General features: G+C 47.0%; 1 protein-coding gene across 4 annotated transcripts in view; it reads left to right on the top strand.

Annotated features, from left to right (window-relative positions):
- RCSD1 (RCSD domain containing 1) overlaps positions 1 to 19,455 on the top strand; it is a 75,580-nt gene extending 56,125 nt beyond the window's left edge. For 2 of the 4 annotated variants that reach the window (XM_025361929.1, XM_025361948.1), the window contains 3 exons: positions 3,611 to 3,682; positions 7,702 to 7,905; positions 10,735 to 12,072. In XM_025361929.1, coding sequence (XP_025217714.1) covers positions 3,611 to 3,682; positions 7,702 to 7,905; positions 10,735 to 11,748 — 1,290 coding nt within the window. In that variant the 3' untranslated portion in view covers positions 11,749 to 12,072. Of the gene's footprint in view, positions 1 to 3,610; positions 3,683 to 7,701; positions 7,906 to 10,734; positions 12,073 to 17,863 lie in introns of those variants that run through there. The other 2 variants (XM_025361956.1, XM_025361938.1) reach the window with 2 other exon arrangements.
- Positions 19,456 to 23,380: the final 3,925 nt, after the last annotated feature.

Here is a 23,380-nt window from a genome sequence, read left to right as displayed (position 1 = left end):
CGTTGCTCTCAGATATAAATAGCCAATGTTACCAACATAATAAAGGCTCTGGTATCATAGATCAGAGCCAGTAATAGGTTCTTAGCCTGCATATTCTACTATCTTTATTTATCTAATTGTAGCTGCAGGAGTGTCTTCTCCACACCTACGCCAGCAACCCATGAACCTTCACTGTGGTCATGGTATGTGCCAGAAATGGATTTGCATGTTCTGTCATCTGACCTGGGAGGCCAACCCCAAAATAAAACAAGCAAGCCAAAGACAATTTCATCCCCGAATCCCAACCTCTTTCAACAACCTCTTTATTCTCTCCTTTTTGGGGGACCAGCATCCTGACAATAGCCATTAGGTACCCCTATGTGAACTTGGGCAAGCATCTTAATGCCTATAATTTTCTCATCTATAAAGTGAAACAGCTGAAGTAGATAAAGCAGAAACTCATCGCTGACCCAGGCCAAGTGAGATGGGGGAGGGGAGGCCTGGAGCCCCAAATGCTCTCAGAATACTCTCTCCCCACTCAACAAAGGCCTTATTCTGGGATGAGAACCCCAAGGAGCACAGTTTAAAAATACTGAGGTTTTCCTTGGGTCTCTTCAAGTCCCAACAATATGATTCTGTGGCTTTATGGGGTCATCAGCCAATGCTGTAACCAAACACATACCAACAACTTCTCTTTCCAGAGGGTCAGCTTCTCCTTGTAACCCTCATCCTCTGGGCTCGGTGTCTCTGTTGATGTGCAATGGGCTGAGGCTATGGCCACTCAGAGCTTAATATGAGGCTGCCCCCTGATAGCCCAGGCTTGGCCCAGGAGAAGTCACCGCACCATACCGAATCTCTTTTCTTATTTGTGAAATGAGGACAAAAACACTAACCAGCTAGATCAGGGAGGCTGGCTAGGGAAGTTTTATCCCCTGGAGTAAAAGCACAGGGAGTTAGGCTAGTGATGGGGTTAAATAGCTCCATCCTGGCAGCTCTGTGGAAATGCATTCGCAGGTTTCACCCCATGGGGCACGTCACCCAGAAGTTAAATGGCATATAATGGCCAAGGGCTGGATAAGTCCAAGGGTGGATTTTAGAAAGTCCTGCCTGGAATGACAAGCTGCTTGCACATTGAAAGGACACTACCTCCAGGGATCAATGACTTTTTGTGGCCTCCAAATTCACATAGAAATAAAATGAGCAGCCAGCTTTGTCTTACAGGGCTAATTGGAGGCTGCTGTCCACAATCTCTCCTTCCAAACTCCTGTAGCTCAGCCTGCAGAGGTCCTAATGCTGGAAACCTTGGGGGCCTGCAGGGAGGGCCCCAGTCAGGCTACCCCTCGGTTCCCAATGCACAGTGCCAGAAATTTCGTCCCTGCCCCGCTATGCTTGCTCAGGTCTGAGACAGCGGGGTCAGCCCCCTGACAGCACCTGCTGACTGCAGGACCCCTCCTGATGGGGGTTACCCCTCTCTAGAAGAACCAGCCAAAGGGTGTTTAATGCAGTCACAGATCCTACCTCCTCTACTCAGAAAAGTTCGAAAAGCATTCCCATCTGAAAATTAGTCCGTAGTTTCTAGACGTGATAAGAATGTCATGTAGATACATCTATATATATACATATATAGGGATGGAAAGCTGGTTTTTCTCCACCAATTGTTAGTCTCAGCCACTTGCCTGAAGCCCCTTGTTAAACTGTAAAGGAAATGATGCCGCCTGCTGTCATTTCTAGGAACTGCACTAGAGGCTCTTTAGGATTCTTTCTGCTTTGCAATTCAAATCAATAGGGTTTTATGGAGCATCAGCTGGGTCCCCAGTACTATACTGTGGTTAAGGGGCAGAGTCCACTGAATTTCCACAGATTTCAGAAGACAGTGGTCAGCTGGGGAAGAGAAGAACTCATAGTATTACGTGAAGTGAGCTTTATCAGCAAAATTGTTGCTACAGTTTCTAAAAGTTTCTGTGAAAACCCCAGCCCATCTGAAATTTCCCTGTAAAGCACAGAAACTAAGGACACTTCCACTGTAGCTGGAAGCTCTTTATACTTTTTATAGATAAAAAGCTCCTTGAAAGACTGCTATAGGAACATACCCGACATTGAAGACACATGGAGGCAGAGGCAGCAGGAGTCCTTAGAATCATTTATTCCTGCCCAGCTGCACCTTGGTAGAGGAGGCTGAAGCCAGGGGTATCGTCTGGCTCCTGCCAAAATTAGAATTAGAAGGAGTGGGGATCTTGTGAGTACAGCCCATGATCTCCGCTGTAAAAAGATCACGAGCGGTTCAGTTGAGTGAGCCTCCCTCCTTCCATCCCTAAAATACAATCATCTCACATCATAAATATCTCAGAATCTTTCTAAGAGATCAGTGTAGTTCCTCTTCTTATGGTTCAGGTAAATTAGTACATTGGGTCAAGGAGCAGATCATACACACTGGTCTCCAAACTATCGGGAGATCCTTTCTTTGCCTTGGCCTCTGTCCCACCACATGGAAGTCATCCTCTTCCTTTTCTTCATCATCATCCTATCACTGTCACCATTCCCACATATTTGTGGGGATTTTATGCAAAACAGAGGTAATATTTTTACGTGATATAGATCCCAAAGGCAGACAAGATTCCTGGCATACATTCATCACAAAAATATCTACAACTAACAGAGAATATGTGTGATTATGTAGCACATGTATTAGCCACGGACTGCTCCTGCGGCCGAGACTGAATCATGCTCATCTTTCTATGACCCACACAATGTCTGGAACGTAGTAAATGGTTACTTGATTAAAAAAAATATTAAGGCTGGGCGCGGTGGCTCACGCCTATAATCCCAGCACTTTGGGATGCCGAGATGGGTGGATCACCTGAGGTCAGGAGTTCGAGAGCAGCCTGGCCAACATGGTGAAACCCTGTCTCTACTAAAAATACAAAAACTAGCCGGGCATGGTGGTGCATGCCTGTAATTCCAGCTACTTGGGAGGCAGAGACAGGAGAATTGCTTGAACCCAGGAGGTGGAGGTTGCAGTGAGCCAAGATTGCGCCACTGCACGCCAGCTTGGGCAACAAGCAGGACTCCGTCTCATAAAAACAAAAAAAGAAGAAAAAAAAGAATATTCAACATTTTGGAAAATCGTAATTTATAAATCATGCCATCGATGGGATTTTCCAAAATATCACTGGGTCCAGGGAGGAATTCCAGTCTGACCTCTGTCATCCTGGTCTGGTTTCTTGTTGTGTGTGTGACAAACAGGATGGTCATTTTTGCCCTTTATCTTTGAAATTCCCCAAATTGTTGATTCACAGTGTTGAAGGTCATGAGGTGAAGATCTTGCTCAGACATAGTTTTCCCTCATAACGACAATGAAGTCACTCTTCCTGGGAGAGACCTTCTGTATTGAGGACGTCGGTGCTGACTTCTCTGATCTGATTGGAAGATCTTGCTGTGGTGGGATGAGGGAGGGAGGCAGGGGGAAAGTCCACGTCACCCAGGCCCTGATGAGGTATGTGGGCTACTGAACTAATGAGAAAGTGGCAACACCAGCTTCTCTTCTCCTTCTCCCTGTGGCTTTTGGGTTCCAACCAGAACCCCACTTTCCTCACCTTACTTATCTGGTTGTTTTGGTTGATTTGCCCCATAGAAATCACCACCCAATGCGAGCCACCCTCCTAAATTCAAGGTCAAGAGCTCGCCTCTGATTGAGAAGCTTCAGGTAAGTGCAAAATTCATTGTCCATTGCTACCTTTTATCTAATTCCACTTCTTATCCAAAATTTGCATGACTTTGAGGCTCATCGGGTAGCCCATGTGTCACCTGGATAATTGACCCCAATAATCAGCCAGTAATCAAATTGCAGTAAATGATGAGGATCTCACAGCCCTGCCTGAGGGAAAAGAATTAACATAAGGACCACATCAAGCATAAACTCATGTATTTGACATTTAGTGGGGGTTGATGGATAACGGGATGCCTCAAGAGTCTTTATGCGACTGGGCTCACGCCTATAATCCCAGCTCTTTGGGAGGCTGAGGCTGGAGGATCACTTGAGCCCAGGAGTTCAAGACCAGCCTGGGCAACATAGTGGGACACCATCTCTACAAAATATTTTAAAATTAACCAGGCATGGTGATGTGCATCTGTAGTCTCAGCTACTCTGAGGGCCAAGGTGGGAGGATCGTTTGGGCCCAAGAGGTTGAGGCTGCATTGAACGGAGGTCACTTCACTATACTCCAGCCTGAGTGACAGAGCAAGCTCTTGTCTCCAAAAAAGAAAAGAAAAAAAAAAAAGAGTCTTATGGGAAAGGACACCATAGTTGCAAGAAACAGTTCCGAAATAGCCAAGCCCTCTCTCCCAAGGCCTGAATGCAGCCACAGACCATTTCAGTCCTGCATAGGGCTGGTGTTCAGCTGCTGCACACTGCACCAGTATGGACAGATTTGTTGTTTGGGAAGCATGCTGTCCAACCTCTCCACAAGTAATCCTGTGTGCCCAGAGCCCTCGACCACCATGCCCAGGGCTGGTTGGCTCCCTGGGACTGTAATTAAGCAGAAGACACTGGCCCTGAGCTCACAGTCTTGTGGAGACAGAGCTTTCTCAGGTGATATAATAAAAGGAGCTAATGCCAGAGATGTCCACTGCAGGTCACTGCCCAGCTCCTGCTGCTCGAGACCAGGGTTTCTCAGCCTTGATATTACTCGAGCTGGATAGTGTTGTTGCAGGGGCTGTCCTGTGCACTGCAAGATGTTTAGCAGCATCCCTGGTCCTACCCACTGATGCCAGTAGCACTCTCCAACAAGTTGTGACAATGAAAAATGTCTCTAGACATTGTCAAATGTCCCCTGGGGGCAAAATCGTCTCCCATCTCTGACCCCAGGTGAGACCCACCATTCTAGAATTTCAGAGCAAGAAGAGAATGGAGTGGGCCAGAGTAATTAATGAATGTCTTATGAAACACCTATGTCCTGAGCCCGTCCTTAAGGGATGGGTGGCTGAAAAGGAGGGAGGAAGATGTTCCCCGTGGAGGAACGGCAGAAGCTAAAGTGCAGAGGAGAGGTAGGTATGTTATGTCCAGGCGGGAGCTGTAGGAGAGGCTCCTGTTTTCACCCCACCCTCTTTCCAACCACCCAGGAGAAGGAACAAGGCTCTTGTGCGCCGTAGCCTCCCATCCAGGCTCACCTAAGAGCACTGGCTCACCAACTTCATTCTGAAGGCATCAAAGGTGTCAAGATGAATAGCCACAGCCTCTGTAGTTCCCAGCCATGGAAGAGCCTAGAGATTGGGATCCCAGCCTGATTGGGGGTTAAGGCAAGCATCTCTGGTTTCTGGCCATGAGCCTACCCTGTGGAAGGTGGGGAGGGCTCTGCAGTGTCTACCTGAAATTTAATTCAAGTTGAGAAGCCCTCCACCCGGCTGCAGGAATAGGGTGGTGCTACCTGTCACTCTGGGAGACTGCAGGGCTCCTAAATATGTAACAGGGATCTCTCAGAAGGGATCCCAGAACTCCAGCACCCCTCCTAGCATCCAGCTGAGGGATGCAGCCCCAGACTCCTACCTCTGGCTCCCTGCAGCCCACCCTAGTCCTCATTCAAGTGCCAGAAACCAGTTACCAAATGTTCTGTGCCCTGTAGTTTTGGACCCATTCCTTTTTCCAGGCATTAGTGAGTCTTTTGGGGAAACACAACAACTTGAGAATGTGGTTAGGATGTCTAGTTGTTCAATCTCATTGAGATTGTCAGCAATAGAACGACAACTTAGCCAAATCCCACAGGAACCTTACTTTCTTGGGAATATGTGGGAGAAAGAGCTAAGAAATGCATCACCAACTAGATTTTCTTCTAACTATTCTACTGAATGAATTGTGAGCTAGGGGTTTTCTTTTTTAGGATAGTCCAAAATTCACAACTCAACTTTTCTGCTGACTGTCAACATCCATTTTATTTGCAAGCAGTCTTACAGAGGGAATTTCTCTGCTTGAAATTTAGAGAAGGGCATTTCCTCTAAGGTCCAGTGAACCCCCTCTGCCATGAAGCCCTCTCAGTCATGCCAGCACATCAACCTGCACAGCAACTATGCTGCAAATCCTTCCCTGGGTACTCCCCATTGACTGCTTTTTTTTTTTTTTTTTTTTTTCTTCTTTATATTTTTGTTGTTTTTTTTTCCTGAGACAGGGTCTTGCTTTGCTTTGTTGCCCTGGATGGACTCAAACTCTCAGACTCCAGGGCTCAAGCAATCCTCCCACCTCAGCCTCCTGTGTAGTAAGAATTACAGGCACACACCACTGCACCCAGCATCATATGCTGCTTTTTTACATAGTTTGGACTAGTATCCTATTTAACTTTCGTATTTTATATCTTGAACTCTTACCATGACTCAGTCTTGTCTGTATGATACCTTCTTTCTTCAGATCACAATGAAAACACTAACACCCTTCTAAACGTGTGCAATGCTTTCAAGTCTACAAGTCCTAAAGTATACATAGGAGGTTTCCAGGACAGCAGAGTCTGGCTGGTGGGAGGTGGGAAGGTGGCCAAGGGGAGCCGGGAGGGAGAGGGTGTGAGTGTGGGACAGGAAAGAGTACACAGGGACTAGACAGAAAAGACTTTGGAAGTCAGGACAAGAGGTTTGGACAGACAAAGAATCTGAGATTCAGAAAGGCTGTTGGACTTGTTGAAGGCCTGAAGGTCACACTGCTACTAAGTGAAAGATCCAGTATTTAAAGTCAGATCTGTCGGTGTGGAAAACCCATGAACTTCCCATTGCACTGTCTGCCCCTCACACTCCGTCCCTTCTCTGTGAAGTCTCAAAGTGGCTCTGTCTCCTGGTTTGCCACTGCCACAGGGTCTGCGGGATGCAGCTCTGCGGTGATTCAGGAATGCCAAGGGCAGGAGAAGCGCCCCTAGATGGCCTTAAAGAGGATTGGACACTCACGCACGTTCCCCCCATGGACACCTTCGGGCATCTGGGACCATCTGCCTCCTCCCCAACCAAACTCAAGACTTCCTGAGGCTTTCGTTACCTTTGGGTGACTCCCATTTGGCCGCCTTTCATTTTGATCGGGTCACACCTGTACCTTGATACCCCAAGTGGTGGCTCATACTATGGTGTGTCCTGCTGCCTTCTTCCTAGAGGAGCTCAGCGGCCTACTGTGTTCACCACTCTGCCGTCTGTTAAGAAGGAACCTGATACCCGGAGGCTGAGGGAGAATCAGACCCGGTGTGAATCTCAGGGCAGATCCCTTAGCCACTTTCTTGATTGTGCAATGAGAACACAGCTGAACATGTGGGGTTGCTGTGGAGGACACGGCTACCTGTGCCCGGCAATAGTAGGCATCCAGTGGGAGTGAGTACTATTGACTCTGATGAGAAAGGCGATCATAGAGCCTGACTTCCCGTGAGATCCTGGCACCACAGGTGCTCCTGGCAGCTGCTGCTTCGCCACTTTGTTGATAAGCTGGGCTTGTTCCGGGACATTTTTGTTGGATCCTCATCAGTGCTGGCTGAGCATTTTGGAATGCAGCCTGTGGCAAGCCAGGTAGCGGAAGGAGGATAGAGTAGGTGATGCCTTCCAAGAGCAGGCGGTGATGGGACAGTGGATAATGGATTGGGAATTAGCATGAAAACCCGGGTGTTACCTAGTCTCAACCAGGCCTGAGGCCAGGTAAGCAACAAGCTAAAGTAGAGGCTCTCATCTTCTCCCCAGTCCTATTTGAAGTTTTTCATCTTTTCTTGACAGGCCAATTTAACCTTTGACCCAGCTGCTCTGCTGCCTGGGGCCTCACCCAAGAGTCCTGGACTCAAGGCCATGGTGTCGCCGTTTCACAGCCCACCTTCTACCCCCAGTAGCCCTGGTGTGCGATCTCGGCCCAGCGAGGCAGAGGAAGTGCCTGTCAGCTTCGACCAGCCCCCTGAAGGCAGTCATCTGCCCTGTTACAACAAGGTAAATTCTAGCTCCAGATTATGGCAGTGTGTCTGTGGAAATGTGGACTCTGGCACCCCTGAATTTTATCTACCCTTTTGTCCTGAGGAAAGGAGGAAATGTTCGGAGTTATTCTCAGAGCTGCGTTTTAACCCAAGTGAAATTTCTCCCCTCCTTTGCAAGTGATTCCTGAACTAGGATAACCTTCCTTGACTGACTGGCTCATCTTCTCTCCCTATAACTATGCCATTCGGCCCCAAGACAAGCTTGGGGGATGGTGTACTCTCTCCTTTGCGGAGAGAGGTATGGAAATTCACGACTGATCCCAGCTGCATGGTTCATTAATGTCAAAAGCTGAACGCAAAAGCTAAAGGCCTGATCAGTGATTCGCACAGAATGCTGGGCAGCATCCCTAGAACTCCAAAACATCCTGTCTGGCCTGGTGTGAATAGTCCTAAGTGTCCCAGTGTGGACTCAAATCATTCTTCCTGCAGCTTGGCCCAGTTAAAGAACATCCAAACTGTTCCCTTTGCAAAAATGACACGGCAGGGTGCATTTCTACAGATGCAACCCTGGTCCTCTGTGTGAGCTTTCATCACATCCCTGGCCCTGCTGGGAGGAGGTAAGGATCAGAGGTACGGGCCAAGCAGGTAGCCAACAAATGTGGGCCAGGGCCAAGCAGGAGCCAAGACTTCTGGGGGTCTGGTGCCAGGGAATGCTAAATGGGTGCGGCTTTAAAATTAATGATGGAGAAATGAGATCTTCTAGGCCATTCTAGGAAGTCCAGCTAGCAAAAAAAAAAGTCAAATGTGTAAAAACAGGGAGGGCTCAAGGAAATAAACTAGTGGTAAGGAGGGGTTCGGGCAGGCTTGAGCCTGTGGGCTAGGGGCAGAGTGGAAGTTCCCCAGCCAGGGTGATGGAGACCCCTGAAGGCAGAGAGGAACCTTCCGAGAGAGAAGCATCTTCTCACAGGGTAAGGCAGGGAGGGAGGAGCTGCTACCTGGTCATAATGCCTGGAGGCTTCAGCCTTCTGACAGCAGCAAGGGGAAGTGATTTTGGAACCCTGCTGGTCCTAAGGGCTGGGGCCTTGATACCTTCCAGAGCTGACCCCATCATGGTCTCAGGAAAGGGCTTGGGAGGCCCTGATAAACCAAGTATTCATTCCAAACCTCATAGATGGGGAACTAGGATTGACAAATACCAAAATGTAAATCAGTGGGAAAATAACATTTACAAAAATTTATTTTACAAACTAATTATTTTGTTTTGTTTTGTTTTGTTTTGTTTTGTTTTGTTTTGTTGAGGCAGGGTCTTCCTCTGTCACTCAGGCTGGAGTGCAGTGGTGAGATGTTGGCTCATAGCAAGCCCCACCTCCTGGGCTCAAGCAAGCCTCCTAGTAGCTGGGACTACAGGCACGCACCACCACGCCTTGTTTTGTTTTTTTTGTAGAGACAGGGTTTTGCCATGTCTTCAACCAGCTCCTGCAGCTTCTGGGCTCAAGTGGTCCGCTGGCCTATGCCTCCCAAAGTACTAGGATTACAGGCATGCACCACCACGCCCAGCCCACTTACATACTAATTTTTAAAGGATGCATCACTCTAGTAGATAGGGTATCTGATGTGAACATTTCCATTGCACCTTTGACTAAGTCTGATGAGCTGAGAAGAGGCCCGATTCTGAGATTCACATGCTCCCCAGAGATATCACCTTCAGGCAGCTCTGCTGGCGCTCCTGGGGAACAGCTTCTGACAGTGGTGGACCTGAGTTCCAGAAGCAAAGGAATCTGGCTGCTCAGGTTTCCCAGTATCAGCCAGCTTCATGGGGGATGGGAAGGGCAGAGTCAGGCAAGAGAGGAAGCTAGTCACCAGGTGTCCAGCTCAGCACCCCTGAGGTCCCTGCACCAGGACCTGACCGTCAGCAGGTCTCTAACACTCTTCTCGGTGCGATTCATCTTTGTCAAAGTATAATTTTCAAAAGTTCAATTTTCAAATTTTTCAAAATTTTACAGTGCAGTAAAATCATAAGTTATCTTTTTCACTGGATAGAAAGCATTTTTGCATCTTCACAAGATAAAAATCTGACTCTTATGCAAAATAGAGAAAGATTTTATTCAACATGTCAATTTATGAGGAAACTTGTAAGATGGTAAAACTTACTGAAACAGCATTTGAAGAACTGGTTATTTATAGACAATTAGACAATTTCTTTCTTTTTTTTTTTTTAATGCAGAGTCTTGCTGTGTTGCCCAGGCTGAAGTGCCATGGCATGATGACAGCTCACTGCAGCCTCCATCTCCCAGGCTCAAGCTATATTCCCACCTCAGCCTCCCAAGTAGCTAGGACCACAGGCGTGCATCAGCACATCCAGCAAATTTTTCTTACTTTTAGTAGAGATGGAGTCTCGCTATGTTGCCCAGACTGATCTTGAACTCCTGAGCTCAAGTGATCCTCCTGCCTCAGCCTCCCAAAGTGCTGGATTACATATGTGAGCCACTATGCCTGGCAGCAATTTTTTTTAAGTGTCAGAATAAAATTGCTAAATTAGACACCAAACTGGTTAGTGTTTTACAGTGTAATAACATCATGAGTTTTTGTTTTTGTTTTTTACTTAATGGAAAGCATTTTCATCTTCACAAAATATAAGTCTGCAGGTCACCATGTGATTTCACAATCCCACACGACTCTAACCTATAATAAATAGCAAACAATGATTCGTTCTCCTGGAAAATTAAATGGTCCTTGCGTGGACTTGTGAAGCAGTGCACCAGACTGACATTGAAAGCTCATACAGCCCTCCTCTTGGCCTTTTTTTAATGGATTTTGGATAATTTTCCTTAACACTTTCTTCCAGGTGCGGACGAGGGGCTCAATCAAAAGGCGCCCTCCCTCCAGGCGATTCCGAAGGTCGCAGTCAGACTGTGGGGAACTTGGAGATTTCAGGGCGGCGGAGTCATCTCAGGAGAATGGTGCTAAGGAAGAGGATGGGGATGAGGTGTTCCCATCCAAGAGCAAGGCCCCAGGATCCCCTTCGTCCAGTGAGGGGGCAGCAGGAGAGGGAGTGAGAACCCTGGGGCCCGCTGAAAAGCCTCCTCTGAGGAGGTCACCCAGCAGGACAGAGAAGCAGGAGGAGGACAGGGCCACAGAGGAAGCCAAGAACGGCGAAAAGGCCAGGCGGAGTTCAGAGGACGTGGACGGCCAGCACCCGGCCCAGGAGGAGTCCCCGGAAGCACCCCAGACCTCTGGCCCAGAGGCAGAAAATAGGTGTGGGAGCCCCAGGGAGGAAAAGCCAGCTGGAGAAGAAGCAGAGATGGAAAAGGCTACAGAGGTGAAGGAGGAGACGGTGCAAAATGAAGAGGCGGGACCTGAACATGAGAGCCAAGAAACAAAGAAGCCGGAGGAGGGAGCTGCAGGGAAGGAGACCCCCCATAGTCCCCCTGGAGGAGTGAAGGGCGGTGATGTCCCCAAGCAGGAGAAAGGCAAGGAAAAACAACAGGAAGGGGCAGTGCTCGAGCCAGGTTGCAGCCCCCAGACCGCCCCTGCCCAGCTGGAGACCAGCAGTGAGGTCCAGAGCGAGCGAGTGGTCCCCAGGCCAGAGGTAGGTGGTCTGGCTCGTTCACACGCAGAAGTCAGTGCCAGGACCAGGGAGTGCGTCTGTCACATGCCCTGTTCCGTACATCCCTTCATAAATCAGCTCAATCTGCAGAAACAAAGGTGCCAGGCTCCTGCCTCGTGCCAACTGGTTGGAGAAAGGCTGTCGCTGAGGCTGAGGGGACAAAAGGACACAAAGGGGAAGTGTGTCTTGTGCTCTTGCCAGCTTCTCGCTGACTTGGGAGTTCTGGCAAGCTTCTGGGTGTGTGTGGAATGACCGAGCCTCGGCACGGCTCAGTAACTGAGGCTTCTATGGAAGCCTGCTGAGTGCAGGAGCCTGGGCGGGCTGCTGCAGGGGATCCAGAGATGAAAAAGAAAGGGGGGCTCCTTTCTAAAAATCATCTCAGTTTAGCACATGAGACCAGCAGCTCTTTCACGTGCATAAACAAGGTGGAATCGGGCAGTGGACAGGGGGCATTCCTAGGGAAGCCCAAAGTGCAAGGGTGGCAGAAAAAATTTGTGTGTGGATGGGACAAAAAGTTGGGGATGCTTCAGGGCCAAGGTAGCATTTGAGTTGGCCCTCAGAGAAAGAGGCTGTATGTGACGTTGGGACATTCACTCTCTCTCAGGAATTGGGCATCTGCTGCACATGAGGAGGACGGAGTGACTCAGCCCGTGCCCTTCTGCCTAGGCCTGCGCTAACTGGCCCTTTCCCCTACACCCGTCTGCTCCCCACCAACTCCCAGGAAGCCCATCTTGAGCCCACCTATCTATGCTTTAAGAGCAGAACCAAGCCGGGCGCGGTGGCTCATGCCTGTAATCCCAGCACTTTGGGAGGCCAAGGTGGGCAGATCACCTGAGGTCGGGAGTTCGAGACCAGCCTGACCAACATGGAGAAACCCCCATCTCTACTAAAAATACAAAATTAGCCAGGCGTGGTGGCACATGCCTGTCATCTCAGCTACCAGGGAGGCTGAGGCAGGAGAATCGCTTGAACCTGGGAGGCAGAGAGGTTGCGGTGAGCCGAGATTGCGCCATTGCACTCCAGCCTGGGCAACAAGAGCGAAACTCTGTCTCAAAATAAATAAATAAATAAATAAATAAATAAATAAATAAGAGCAGAACCAGCCCTGCAGAGTCCCTAACAATCTCAAGTCAGTCACCCACAATTGTTTCCCCCTTCACTTTTGTTAGTGCATTCATTCATGCATGCATTCATTTACTCACACCACTATCAGCTTCCTGCTACAGTAGCCTCTTTTCTGGCTTCCTGCTTCCACTTTTTTTTTTTTCCCCTGCTGATATAATCCGTTCTCTGGACAGCAACCAGCAGGTTTGGTTTGTTTTTTAGATCAACTGCTCTTTGCTAAAATTATTCTCCTCTTGTATTAGGGTTGCCATAAAAAAATTACCACAAACTTGGTGGCGTAAAACAATAGAAATATACTTTCTTACAGTTCTACAGTTCAGGCCTCCAAAATTAAGTTGTTGGCTGGGTTAGTTTCCTCTAGCAGTTTTGGGGGAGAATTTGTTCCTCTCCCCTAAGTTCTAGTGGCTGCCTGCAACCCTTGGAATTCTCCCTTGCCTCCTCCGGCTCCTGGTGGCTGCTGCAATTCATGGCATCTCTTGGCGTATAGATGCACCACTCCAGTCTCTGCCTCCATCTCCATCACATGGCCTTTCACTGTTACTGTGTGTCTCAAAGTCCCCCTCCTCCCTCTTATAAAGATGTCAGTCATTAGATGTAGGGTCCACCCTAAATCCAGAAGGATCTTGTCTTGAGATTCTTAGTTACATCTGCCAAGAACCTCTTTCCAAATAAGGTCGCATTCACCGGTACTAGGGGTTTGGATTGGATGTACCCACCTCTCCCTGACTCTCCCCCTCACTGTGCTCCAGCCATGCTGAGGTCTTTTTGTTCTTCAAATACAGCAAGCTCATTCCCACTTCAGAGCTCTATCCTTGCTGTCCCCTCTGTGTGGGACATTCCTTCTGATCCTTACAGGGCCGCTTCTTACCCATGGCTCAGAGCTCAGCTCAGATGGTCCCTTCTCACCGAGGCCTGTCTGTGTCACTCAGTCTAAGCGGACCTCCCTCCACCCCATCAGTTACTCTCTCCCACGATTCTACTTCGTCATCACAGAACACGTCACTATTTGAAATTCTCCTGTGTATTTTTTAATTGTCTTTCTCTACTCCTTTTCCTTACTGCATCTCTAGCACCTGCTACAGAATCTGGAACATAGTAGGTTCTTTAAAAAATATTTGTTGAGTGAATGAATGAATTTTGAAGGAAGACAGAAATTGACCCAAAAGAAATACTCTCTAATGATAGAAGTACACATATAAGAGGAATTGATGTGTTTAGGTGATCTCCTGGGACCCTCACATTATTCTCACTCATGCTAGATCAGGGAGAAAAATGTCTGAGTCCCATAGACTCATAAAGTATGACTGAGACCCCTGGGTTAAGTTGTCAGGCAGAGGTGCTCCAGATTTCTTTAACACTTTCCATTCTACGTAAGCGGTCTTTAGATTTAGAATCTTCTGGAATTGAGAGATTCCACCAGCTCTACAGAAGGCAAATACATGCCCCAAACTGTTAGTCCTTTTTGAGGATGAAGTCACTGGGTCCAAGTAGTCACCTTCCAGGGGTTGCCACATCTTATTTTTAGGTTAGGAGACACATGCCTTGCCAGGAGACCTCCCCATTTCACTGACAGCACCTTCCAATCCTGAAGGGTTGAAAAGTCGCTTTGGTTGAAAAGCTAGTAGGGAAGAGGGCTGCTTCAGGGAGGTCTCAGATAGAAGAAGTCTTCCTGCAGGAACTCCAGGAGCTCTGGGGCAGGCTCACTGGTAATCTCTCAAGCCTTGCCACTTCCATATTCCCGACAGAGCCCTGGGCAGAGGAAGAGAATGCCCAGCACCCTCAGGAGCACACTCCTCCCAAACAGGCAGCTCAGGTTGAGAAAGAGTAGCTCCACTTCCACCTCTGAATGGAATGAAAGGAATGCTTTTCCTCTTGTCATCTCTGAGATGCCACTTAACCCAATTGCCTAGTTTCTTTTTTTTTTTTTTTTGACATGGAGTCTTGCTCTGTCACCCAGGCTGGAGTGCAGTGGCACAATCTCAGCTCACTGCAGACTCTGCCTCCTGCGTTCAAGTGATTCTCCTGTGTCAGCCTCCCAAGTAGCTGGGATTACAAGCCCGCACCACCATGTCAGGCTAATTTTTGTATTTTTAGTAGAGATAAGGATTTCACCATATTGGCCAGGCTGGTCTTGAATTCCTGACCTCAAGTGATCTGCCCACCTCAGCCTCCCAAAGTGATGGGATTACAGGCGTGAGCCACCACGCCCAGACTAGTCTAGAGAGAGAAAGAAACCAAGGCTCTGAGAGAGGACAGGAGTTGTCCATAGTCACAGAGTTCTATCAATGTTGATATATTAGGCACCTGCCCCATCATCAGAATAAACTGCTTACAAAGTACCTGTGCACGTGTGCATAATTTGTTTAATCTGGAAGAGGGCACTGGTTCTCCAGTCCTCCCTGTTCCTCTTAAACCAGGTCAAGGTCAGAATCAAAATGCCTGAGTCACTAGTGCAAAAGGAATCATCAGTGAAAACAATTACAAGGTTGACCCCTTGAGTTATAGGCTTCCTTAGGCACCCATGCCTGTCCCAGGTCTTTCCTGGATCCCCCAGAGGCAGCACACACCTCTAAGCAGTTTTCTAACCCCCAACCTAATTCCCATCTTGTTCCTTGGTGGTAGAAATAGATTGATCAGACAAACTAATTATGGTTGCATTCATGCAATCAGTATTTAATAAGCACCCGTTATCCCTACCAGTATGTGAGATACCGGGAGTCAAAAGTGAAAAAGACAGAGGCATAAACAAATAACGACAAGGCAGTGGAATAAATGGGATTCTGCCCTCAAAGGGTGCTATGTGAAGCACAAAGGCAGGAGCAATTTGTTCTTCGAGAGAAAACAGGAAAGTTCCATAAGTACGCCAAAGGCATCAGATGTGTGAAAGCACTATAAAGGGTTCCCTTACTGTTAGGTTGCCCCTCACAAGTGTTTTAACATGTCATGCTGAAAGAAGGAGCCATTGTGGGGATTTCGATCACAGGCAGGCTGGACGTATCAAGTCACTGCACTTAGGATTCTGTTTATAAGGAAAAGTCACCCTGGAAAGAGGGCCCAGAATCAGATACAACTCTAATACTTCAAATAAATTTAGCAAGTGTTATCCGGGCACGGTGGCTCACGCCTGTAATCCCAGCACTCTGGGAGGCTGAGGCGGGCAGATCACTTGAGGTCAGGAGTTCGAGATCAGCCTGGCCAACATGGTGAAACCGTGGCTCCACTAAAAATACGAAAATTAGCCAGGGGTGGTGGTGCGAGCCTGCAGTCCCAGCTACTCGGGAGGCTGAGGCAGGAGAATCACTTGAACCCAGGAAGTGGAGGTTGCAGTGAGCTGAGATCGAGCCACTCCAGCCTGGGCGACAGAGACTCCGTCTAAAAATAAATTTATAAATGTTTTAAAAATAAATAAATAAATGTTTCTCAAACACTCATTATGTATCCAGTATTGTGTAGGGCACTCAGCTATGCCAGAGACTAACTTACCCAAACAAAGACATTCGAAATGTTTGGACATGAAATCTGAGACTTTGTTGTATTAACGATAAGTGCTGACTTCCTAATTGCCTGATTGAATTGCTTTCCAAGTCATTCCCCTTGGTTTCTCAACATTTGATTTGAAATTCTTTTCTCCCTGAGCTGATGAAATACATCCTTCTCTTGAGAATCCCCTACCTTTGTAACTTTGTAGTGTTTACTTTGTTCTTTCTTTCTTCTCCCTCCTGGTTAACTGGCAGGTCAACAGACTCAGTTCTTGGCCCTTATTTCTTCTCAGTTCTCCTGGGGACGCACTCCCTGCATTCCCACCTCCATCATCCCTCAGACACATTAACTGTCCTCCCGAGAGATCCCTCTGCCTCTCCTTCTTCTTCTCCCCTTTTCCTCTCCTCCTCCTTGACCCTCCCCAGCCCCAAGCATGACCAGTGCTTTGTGGGAGCTCAATCAGTAATGGAATTGTGGCAGGGCACAGTCCCTCACACCTGTGATCCCAGTATTTTAGGAAGGCGAGGCATGAGGATCGCTGGAGCCCAGGAGCTGGAGACCAGCCTGGGCAACATGGCGCAACCCCATCTCTATGATGATACCAGTGCTAGCCTTTCTTTTCTATCTCTACAATCACAACTCATTCCTAACAGAATTCCTGGTCTCCAGACTCACCCTACACATCATTGCCATATTCTTCTTCCTATAAATACCATAGGTTGCTCTCCTATCCCAAACCCTTTGATACTGCCCACTGAAAAATGGAGTTCATGCTCCTCCACGGGCTGGGCTTTGCCACCTGCCTAACCTTCGCTGTCTCCACGCCCCTCAACAGCGTGGCTGGGGCTCCAGCCAGCCTGCACCCTTCACCATTCCACAATAGGCAAAGCATCCCCTCATCCACTCCCTCAGCCTCTTTGCCCAAATGCCTGCACTGCCAGCTGAAATTGCCAGCAGTCCACTTAAACCCAGCCCTCACTGGTACCTGGAAGTCCTCTCACCACACCTCTATCTTTCCCTCCACAGGCCTTTTCTGATTGCTCTGAGGACAAATGCCCCCCTGCTCAGTATAATCCATTAGGATGGTCCACATCACACCCCACCTTGTACTGTGGTTACATTCCCAAATGTTTCCATTTCTCAGCTAAAGAACTGATGGAGATGAGGCTGGAGTCCTGGTACAGCTCCTAGCACAGAAGGATCTCGAAGTAATACCTTCTGAATGACTGTTGAATAAAAAGCTACTTTACTGTCCTTTTACTCAAGTGTTAGTCTTTTATTTTCAACTCTTTCTGTCCTTTTTCCATTTATATGCTGCCAAAGAATCTTGAGCAGAGTTTCAGGAGAGCACATTGAATGAGAATGAGTGAATAGGTAAGAGGCCAAGATAGAGGGAACTCAGGCATCAAGGGGTGGGCGGGGTCACTTGGTACTTGACGACTCAAGCTCTGATCTCTAGGTTAAAATCCTGACTTCACCACTTACTAGCTGTGTGACCTAGGGGATATAACCTCTCTGTGCTTTCATTGCCTCACCTATGACAGAGTCAATAGAAGTACCTACCTCATATTGCTTTCGTGAGGATTAAATACGTCAATGCATTAAAAAATAAAACTAAGTCGGGCACATAGCATTCTTATGACTATCATTCTTACTACTCCTACTGTTACTATTGCCTGATCCAGCATCCCTGAGGAGAGATACTGAGTGTCAGGATTTCCTCACCATTTTCCTAATTAATTCTTTCCTCCCCTGTTCACAGGATGACACTCCTGTCCAGGACACTAAAATGTGAAGAACAGCTCATTGTGCCCCAGTGATGAAGTTGCTGGACACATCTCTTTGCAAGTAGCAGCAACAGTCGTAGCAGCAGCAGACGAAGGCATTGCAGAGGCAGAATATGCTGAGAGTCTGGAGTCAGCCTGAAGACACAGGGTGGATTATTTCCTGGCCTCCACACCAAATGTTCCCTGGCAGATAGAGACTGGATCTGAGGGCAGCAGACTTTTATCAGTTTGAGTTTATGTCATTTGATGGACTTGGTTAAACAACAACTTACTGAAAACAATGCCGTGTGGCGATGAGTCCCAGGGGCGCTGGTCAGCCTGTGGAGCCCTGGACGCTATCCACACTCACCCATCCCTGCAGCCGACCTCCAACCTCCGACCTCCGACCTGAGCTCTGATTTAGCTTATCAGATTTGCTTGGGTAAAGTTCCTTTTTATTGTTCTAAAGTGTTTACGGTTCTCAAATATCAGTTAAAAACTAATTTTAGGTGGCCATAAACATAAAATAGAAATCCTGTAAGTTACAGAAGACCCTAAATTGTATCAAAACCCTAGAGACAACTTTTCAACTTGGTCCAAATTTGAACTGGCCAACCAGTCTTTAAAACATTGGACTGGAAGAGATAATGATTAAAACATTGAAAAAAAAAAAAAAAGTGTCTGCTCCATTCGCAGTAGCTTTTCCTGCCCTGTGCTTTTCCAGTTGGTGACCACCATGGGAGGTTGCTGCCTTGGCTCACTCCCTTCTCCTGCCCTTGAGAATGTGGAGAACTCCCATGGAGAGGCAGAATGGCAGGAGGTTTCATGTCCCGCATTGCATCTCCTCCTGAAAGCAAAGCAGTGATACCTGAATAATGGCGGCTGCCCAATTGATCCTGTGAGGATGAATTTGCATTTCCAGAATCCTTGAGTGTGGATTAGATGTTTCCTGGGAGGTGCCCTGAGTACCATGATGTGCAAGCTACATAATTAAAACATTTTTCTTAGTTTCCCTGGGAAGCTTTTCTTGACTCACAGCCCAGGTTCTTCTGGCCAACACAGGAGGAGTGAGTTGGGGTCTTTAGTCTCTTCTTATTGGGTAGCTCTTGCTTTAATATTCTGTTTGGTGAGTGTAGGAGGTTCTGCAAGGGACAGGGCGCCTGACTACCCAGTCTTTGACTTATATCCTCTCCCATCTTCATGCACTCCTGCTGAAAAATGTTAATCCAAATACACATTTAAACTTAGTGTTGGTCTTTATTCTGATCTGAGTATTTTAATGTCTCAATGTGCTGATTTGGTAGCTGGAAGAATTATTCTTCTGGAGGGCTGTTAGACTACATCCTACGCTGACTTCAGAAAACAGTCTCTCAGACAAAAAGGCCTTATGTCACCACTGGTACCTCAGTTTCCTCATCCCATTTACAGTTTTTCTAACTCCAGGGTAGTGTTTAGTGTTAATATTTGGGATTTTTTTTTTTCAAAACTATTTTTAAGTAGTTTGTAATTTGTAACAAACTTGTAACCTGGTTGAGACTGATATTGTCATAGTTATGATAAACTTTGGATATTAGCAGAATTTGGGAAATGTGTGTGTCAATTATTTTGAGATCTATAAACTTGTCTAGCTAGCTCACTAGCTTGCTATCCATCTAGCTACCATCCATTTATTGAGAGAGAAGTCTACCCCTAAACAATACTTGGTTTTATTTATATATGTCTTTGGGTTGTTTATACACATGCACTATCTGGGCAAGTACTTTGTGAATGTGTGCATGATTATGAGTGTGTGATGAAAAGGGCCACTTTACTTGAGGAAGGCATGGAACAGAAAGTATGAGATTTAGATATGAAAAATGAAACTGCATTTTTCTTTCTTTTTTTTTTTTTTTTTTTTTTTTTGAGACGGAGTCTCGCTCTGTCGCCCAGGCTGGATGCAGTGGCCGGATCTCAGCTCACTGCAAGCTCCGCCTCCCAGGTTTACGCCATTCTCCTGCCTCAGCCTCCCGAGTAGCTGGGACTACAGGCGCCCGCCACCTCGCCCGGCTAGATTTTTGTATTTTTTAGTAGAGACGGGTTTTCACCGTGTTAGCCAGAATGGTCTTGATCTCCTGACCTCGTGATCCGCCCGTCTCGGCCTCCCAAAGTGCTGGGATTACAGGCTTGAGCCACTGCGCCCGGCCAGAAACTGCATTTTTCTTCTGGAGGGTCTAAACATAGTAGCAGACAAGAAAGGGGCAGTAAAAATGACAAGAATGTGACATTGCGGGACCATGCTTGTGGGCATCAAAATACCTTTCTATCCCCCAGGTCTCCTGTTAGTCACATTATTTGGTCTACTTTGTGAAAAAAACAGAGGCCCCATTCCTAGGGCTTGTTCATCAATGAAGGGGGCTCTTGGCAGGGAACTCGCGAAGTGCAGGGACTGAGTTTTCTTAGTGCTGCAGCCCCACTGCTTAAAACCCTCCTTTCTCGAAGCAACCATGATCAGGTGTTTTATTTGCATGGTTGATACTGCAACTTCTAAATTTGGGATTAAAGAAATTCATCTGTGTTTTAAGTAGCACAAAGTTATTAACAGGCCAGGAAGACTTTGTTTCTTTCAGGCTTTCTTAATGGGTTTGAAAGAAAACACTGATCCTTCTACATCAACAGAGCTAAAGAAAGAGTCAGAGTCATTCTTCCACTATCTTCATAGTCTAGCTTGAATTTCAAACTGTGTCCTTCCTTATTCCAGAGAGGCAGCAAGAAAAAAATCCTGGATGCTTTGAAGGGATCTGCCACTATTTAAAAGGGGGTTGGGATTCTGTTTCAGCTGCATGTGGAACTAGGTAAGCTTCAGGGGCCTCAGAACTCCATGCTCCTCACTGATGTCACCCTGAACAATGCCCAGTTTTTCATGCAGGTTTTGTCCTATGACCAGTTAACTACATGTTCAATAAATATATGTCAAAGAAATAAATGCGTGAAAAGGAGACCAGTCCATCATCTTCTGATTAGGTTTTCTTGATTAGGTATGTGTTTAGTACAGCCGAATGAATAAGTTCACCTAGCTGCTGGTGACAGAAACCCAACTCAAACTAGTTGATGAAAAACAGAACTATACAGATCAATGAATCTCTCCCCCTTTTTCAGTTTCATAGATCTGAAAAAACAAACCTAAGTACAGTCACCCAAGTGATGTCAGGAATCTCTCATGGCATTGGTCTCTGCTTTCCCTCTTGTTGGCCGTATTCTTTTTTTCTTTTTTTAAAAATTATTTAATGAATTTTCCTTAATTGCTGCAGCCAAGGCTCGCTCACGCGAGTGCGCGCGCTCTCTCTCTCTCTTTTTCTTTTCTTTTTTTTGACATGAGACAGAGTCTCACTCTGTCACTCAGGCTGGAGTGCAGTGGCACAATCACAGCTCATTGCAACCTCTGCCTCCTGGATTCAAGCAATTCTCGTGCCTCAGCTTCCCAAGTACTGCAATTACTTTTGCACCAACCTAATAGCTCGGATTACAAGCATGCACCACCACGCCCAGCTAATTTTTGTATTTTTTAGTAGAGACCAGGTTTCACCATGTTGGCCAGGCTGATCTCAAACTCCTGGCCTCAAATGATCCTCCCGCCTCGGCCTCCCAAAGTGGGATTACAGGCATGAGCCACCACGTCCAGCTGGTCATATTCTTAAGCAGGTTCTTCCCAGTCCGCAAACCCAGTGAAAGGGCTTACTCTTTCCCCATTACTGTGGGGAAAAAATCCTGTAGAGGCTTTCCATAGGCCCTATGCCCTGAATCAATCGTTACAACCAAGGAGATGCAGAGACTGCGTGCCCTTTCCTGGAGCTAGGAGCTAGGTGAGTCAATCCTGCACTGTCTCTACAAGGCCTGCAAAGGCAAGCAAGAAGATTCCCCAAAGTGAAATCAGGGTGCTGTTACCAAAAGAAGCTATGAAGGCAGGCAAAAAACAACAGCTGTTTCCCACGGGACAAAACCCGAAACACCCAATTCCATTGTTTGCTTCAAAATTAAATTTTATTTGACCCCAACTAGTTCCAGTCAAGTTTTTGCTCGATGGACCAGGTGAAAAAAAGGATAAAAAGAACGTCTCTATATAATGCGTGATTGGGTGGTTTATGAAGATATCAAAAGCACTGAACAAAATCCAAATGCTCACATAAAATGGGATTAGGTTTCATAAGCCACCCAAGAAAATCAGTCTCATTTTTTATATAATAATGTATTACTGTGCCCAGAGCTAACCTGTAGCTCTAGGGGAGTACAATGTGTTTGTATTATTCTTCATTGTACACAGTGCCTCAGATATGGTAGGTACTCAATAAATATTTGTTAAATAATGAATGACTGAATTGATTTAAGAGCTGAGATGGGATTTTTTTCAACAATCATCCCTGCTTAACACCTCTCTTAACTGATAGCAAACACCTGAAATGTCCTCATTAGCTTTCTTCAATATGCAGATACTTCTGAGAGAGATCATTATTTGAAGCCTCCTTTGTCATTTATACCTAGGTGTGAGAAGTTTCTTGAGACCCTTCCCAGAGGGGGTCACAAAAGAGGAGCAAAGTGCACAAAATTCTAGGGTCAGGAGACACACTTTTCTGCCTTCCCAGTTTTGTTGGGGTAACCCAGGCTCCCCACGAGCCCTGTGCTGGATGTCCTGATCACAGTGGCTATGGATGCTGACAAGAGACCATTATTCCAGTTTTGCCCTCAAATCCCAGGAGAGCTGTGCGAATTCCAGCAAAGTCTCACTGTGGTCAAATGGGGCAGGAAACTGGTTCTTTGAGACTCCTCAGAGGAGGAAGACATGACGAATGTATTACATGCCTCAGAGGGTAAAGGAAGCCAAAAGAGTAAAACCACCCACATCCAAAACAGGAACTAAGAGACGTCTTACACATCCTCCTAATCCTGAAAAGCTGTGGCGCTTCTCCATGGGAGCTGGAGCAGCCAGGAAGACACTATGAAGGAAGAGGTCAGAAAAGGCTAGGATTCTGGGCAGGCGCGGTGGCTTATGCCTGTAATCCTAGCACTTTGGGAGGCCAAAGTGGGTGGATCACTTGAGGCTGGGAGTTCAAGATCAACCAGCATGGTGAAGTCCCGTCTTTATTACAAATACAAAAATTAGCCGAGTCTGTTGGTGTGCCTGTAATCCCAGCTACTGGGAACCCTGAGGCAGGAGAAACGCTTGAACCCAGGAGGTGGAGGCAGCAGTGAGCTGAGATGATGCCACTGTACTCCAGCCTGCGTGACAGAGTAAGACTCGGTCTCAAAAAAAAAAAAAAAAAAAAAGAAGGCTAGGATTCCCCCTGAGTAATGCTGTAAGTAATGACTCTAGTCCTTCATGATGTAATTTTACATAGAAATTTGAGAAAGTGGCCGGGCGTGGTGGCTCACACCTGTAATCCCAGCACTTTGGGAGGTGGAGGCGGGTGGATCACCTGAGGTCAGGAGTTCGAGACCAGCCTGGCCAACATGGTGAAACCCTGTCTCTACTGAAAATACAA

This window comes from Theropithecus gelada, chromosome 1, assembly GCF_003255815.1.
Source record: "Theropithecus gelada isolate Dixy chromosome 1, Tgel_1.0, whole genome shotgun sequence".
In the NCBI taxonomy this organism is placed as follows: Eukaryota; Metazoa; Chordata; class Mammalia; order Primates; family Cercopithecidae; genus Theropithecus; species Theropithecus gelada.
The sequence above is the reverse complement of the archived record's forward strand: the minus strand, read 5'-3'. Positions and strand labels throughout refer to the sequence as shown.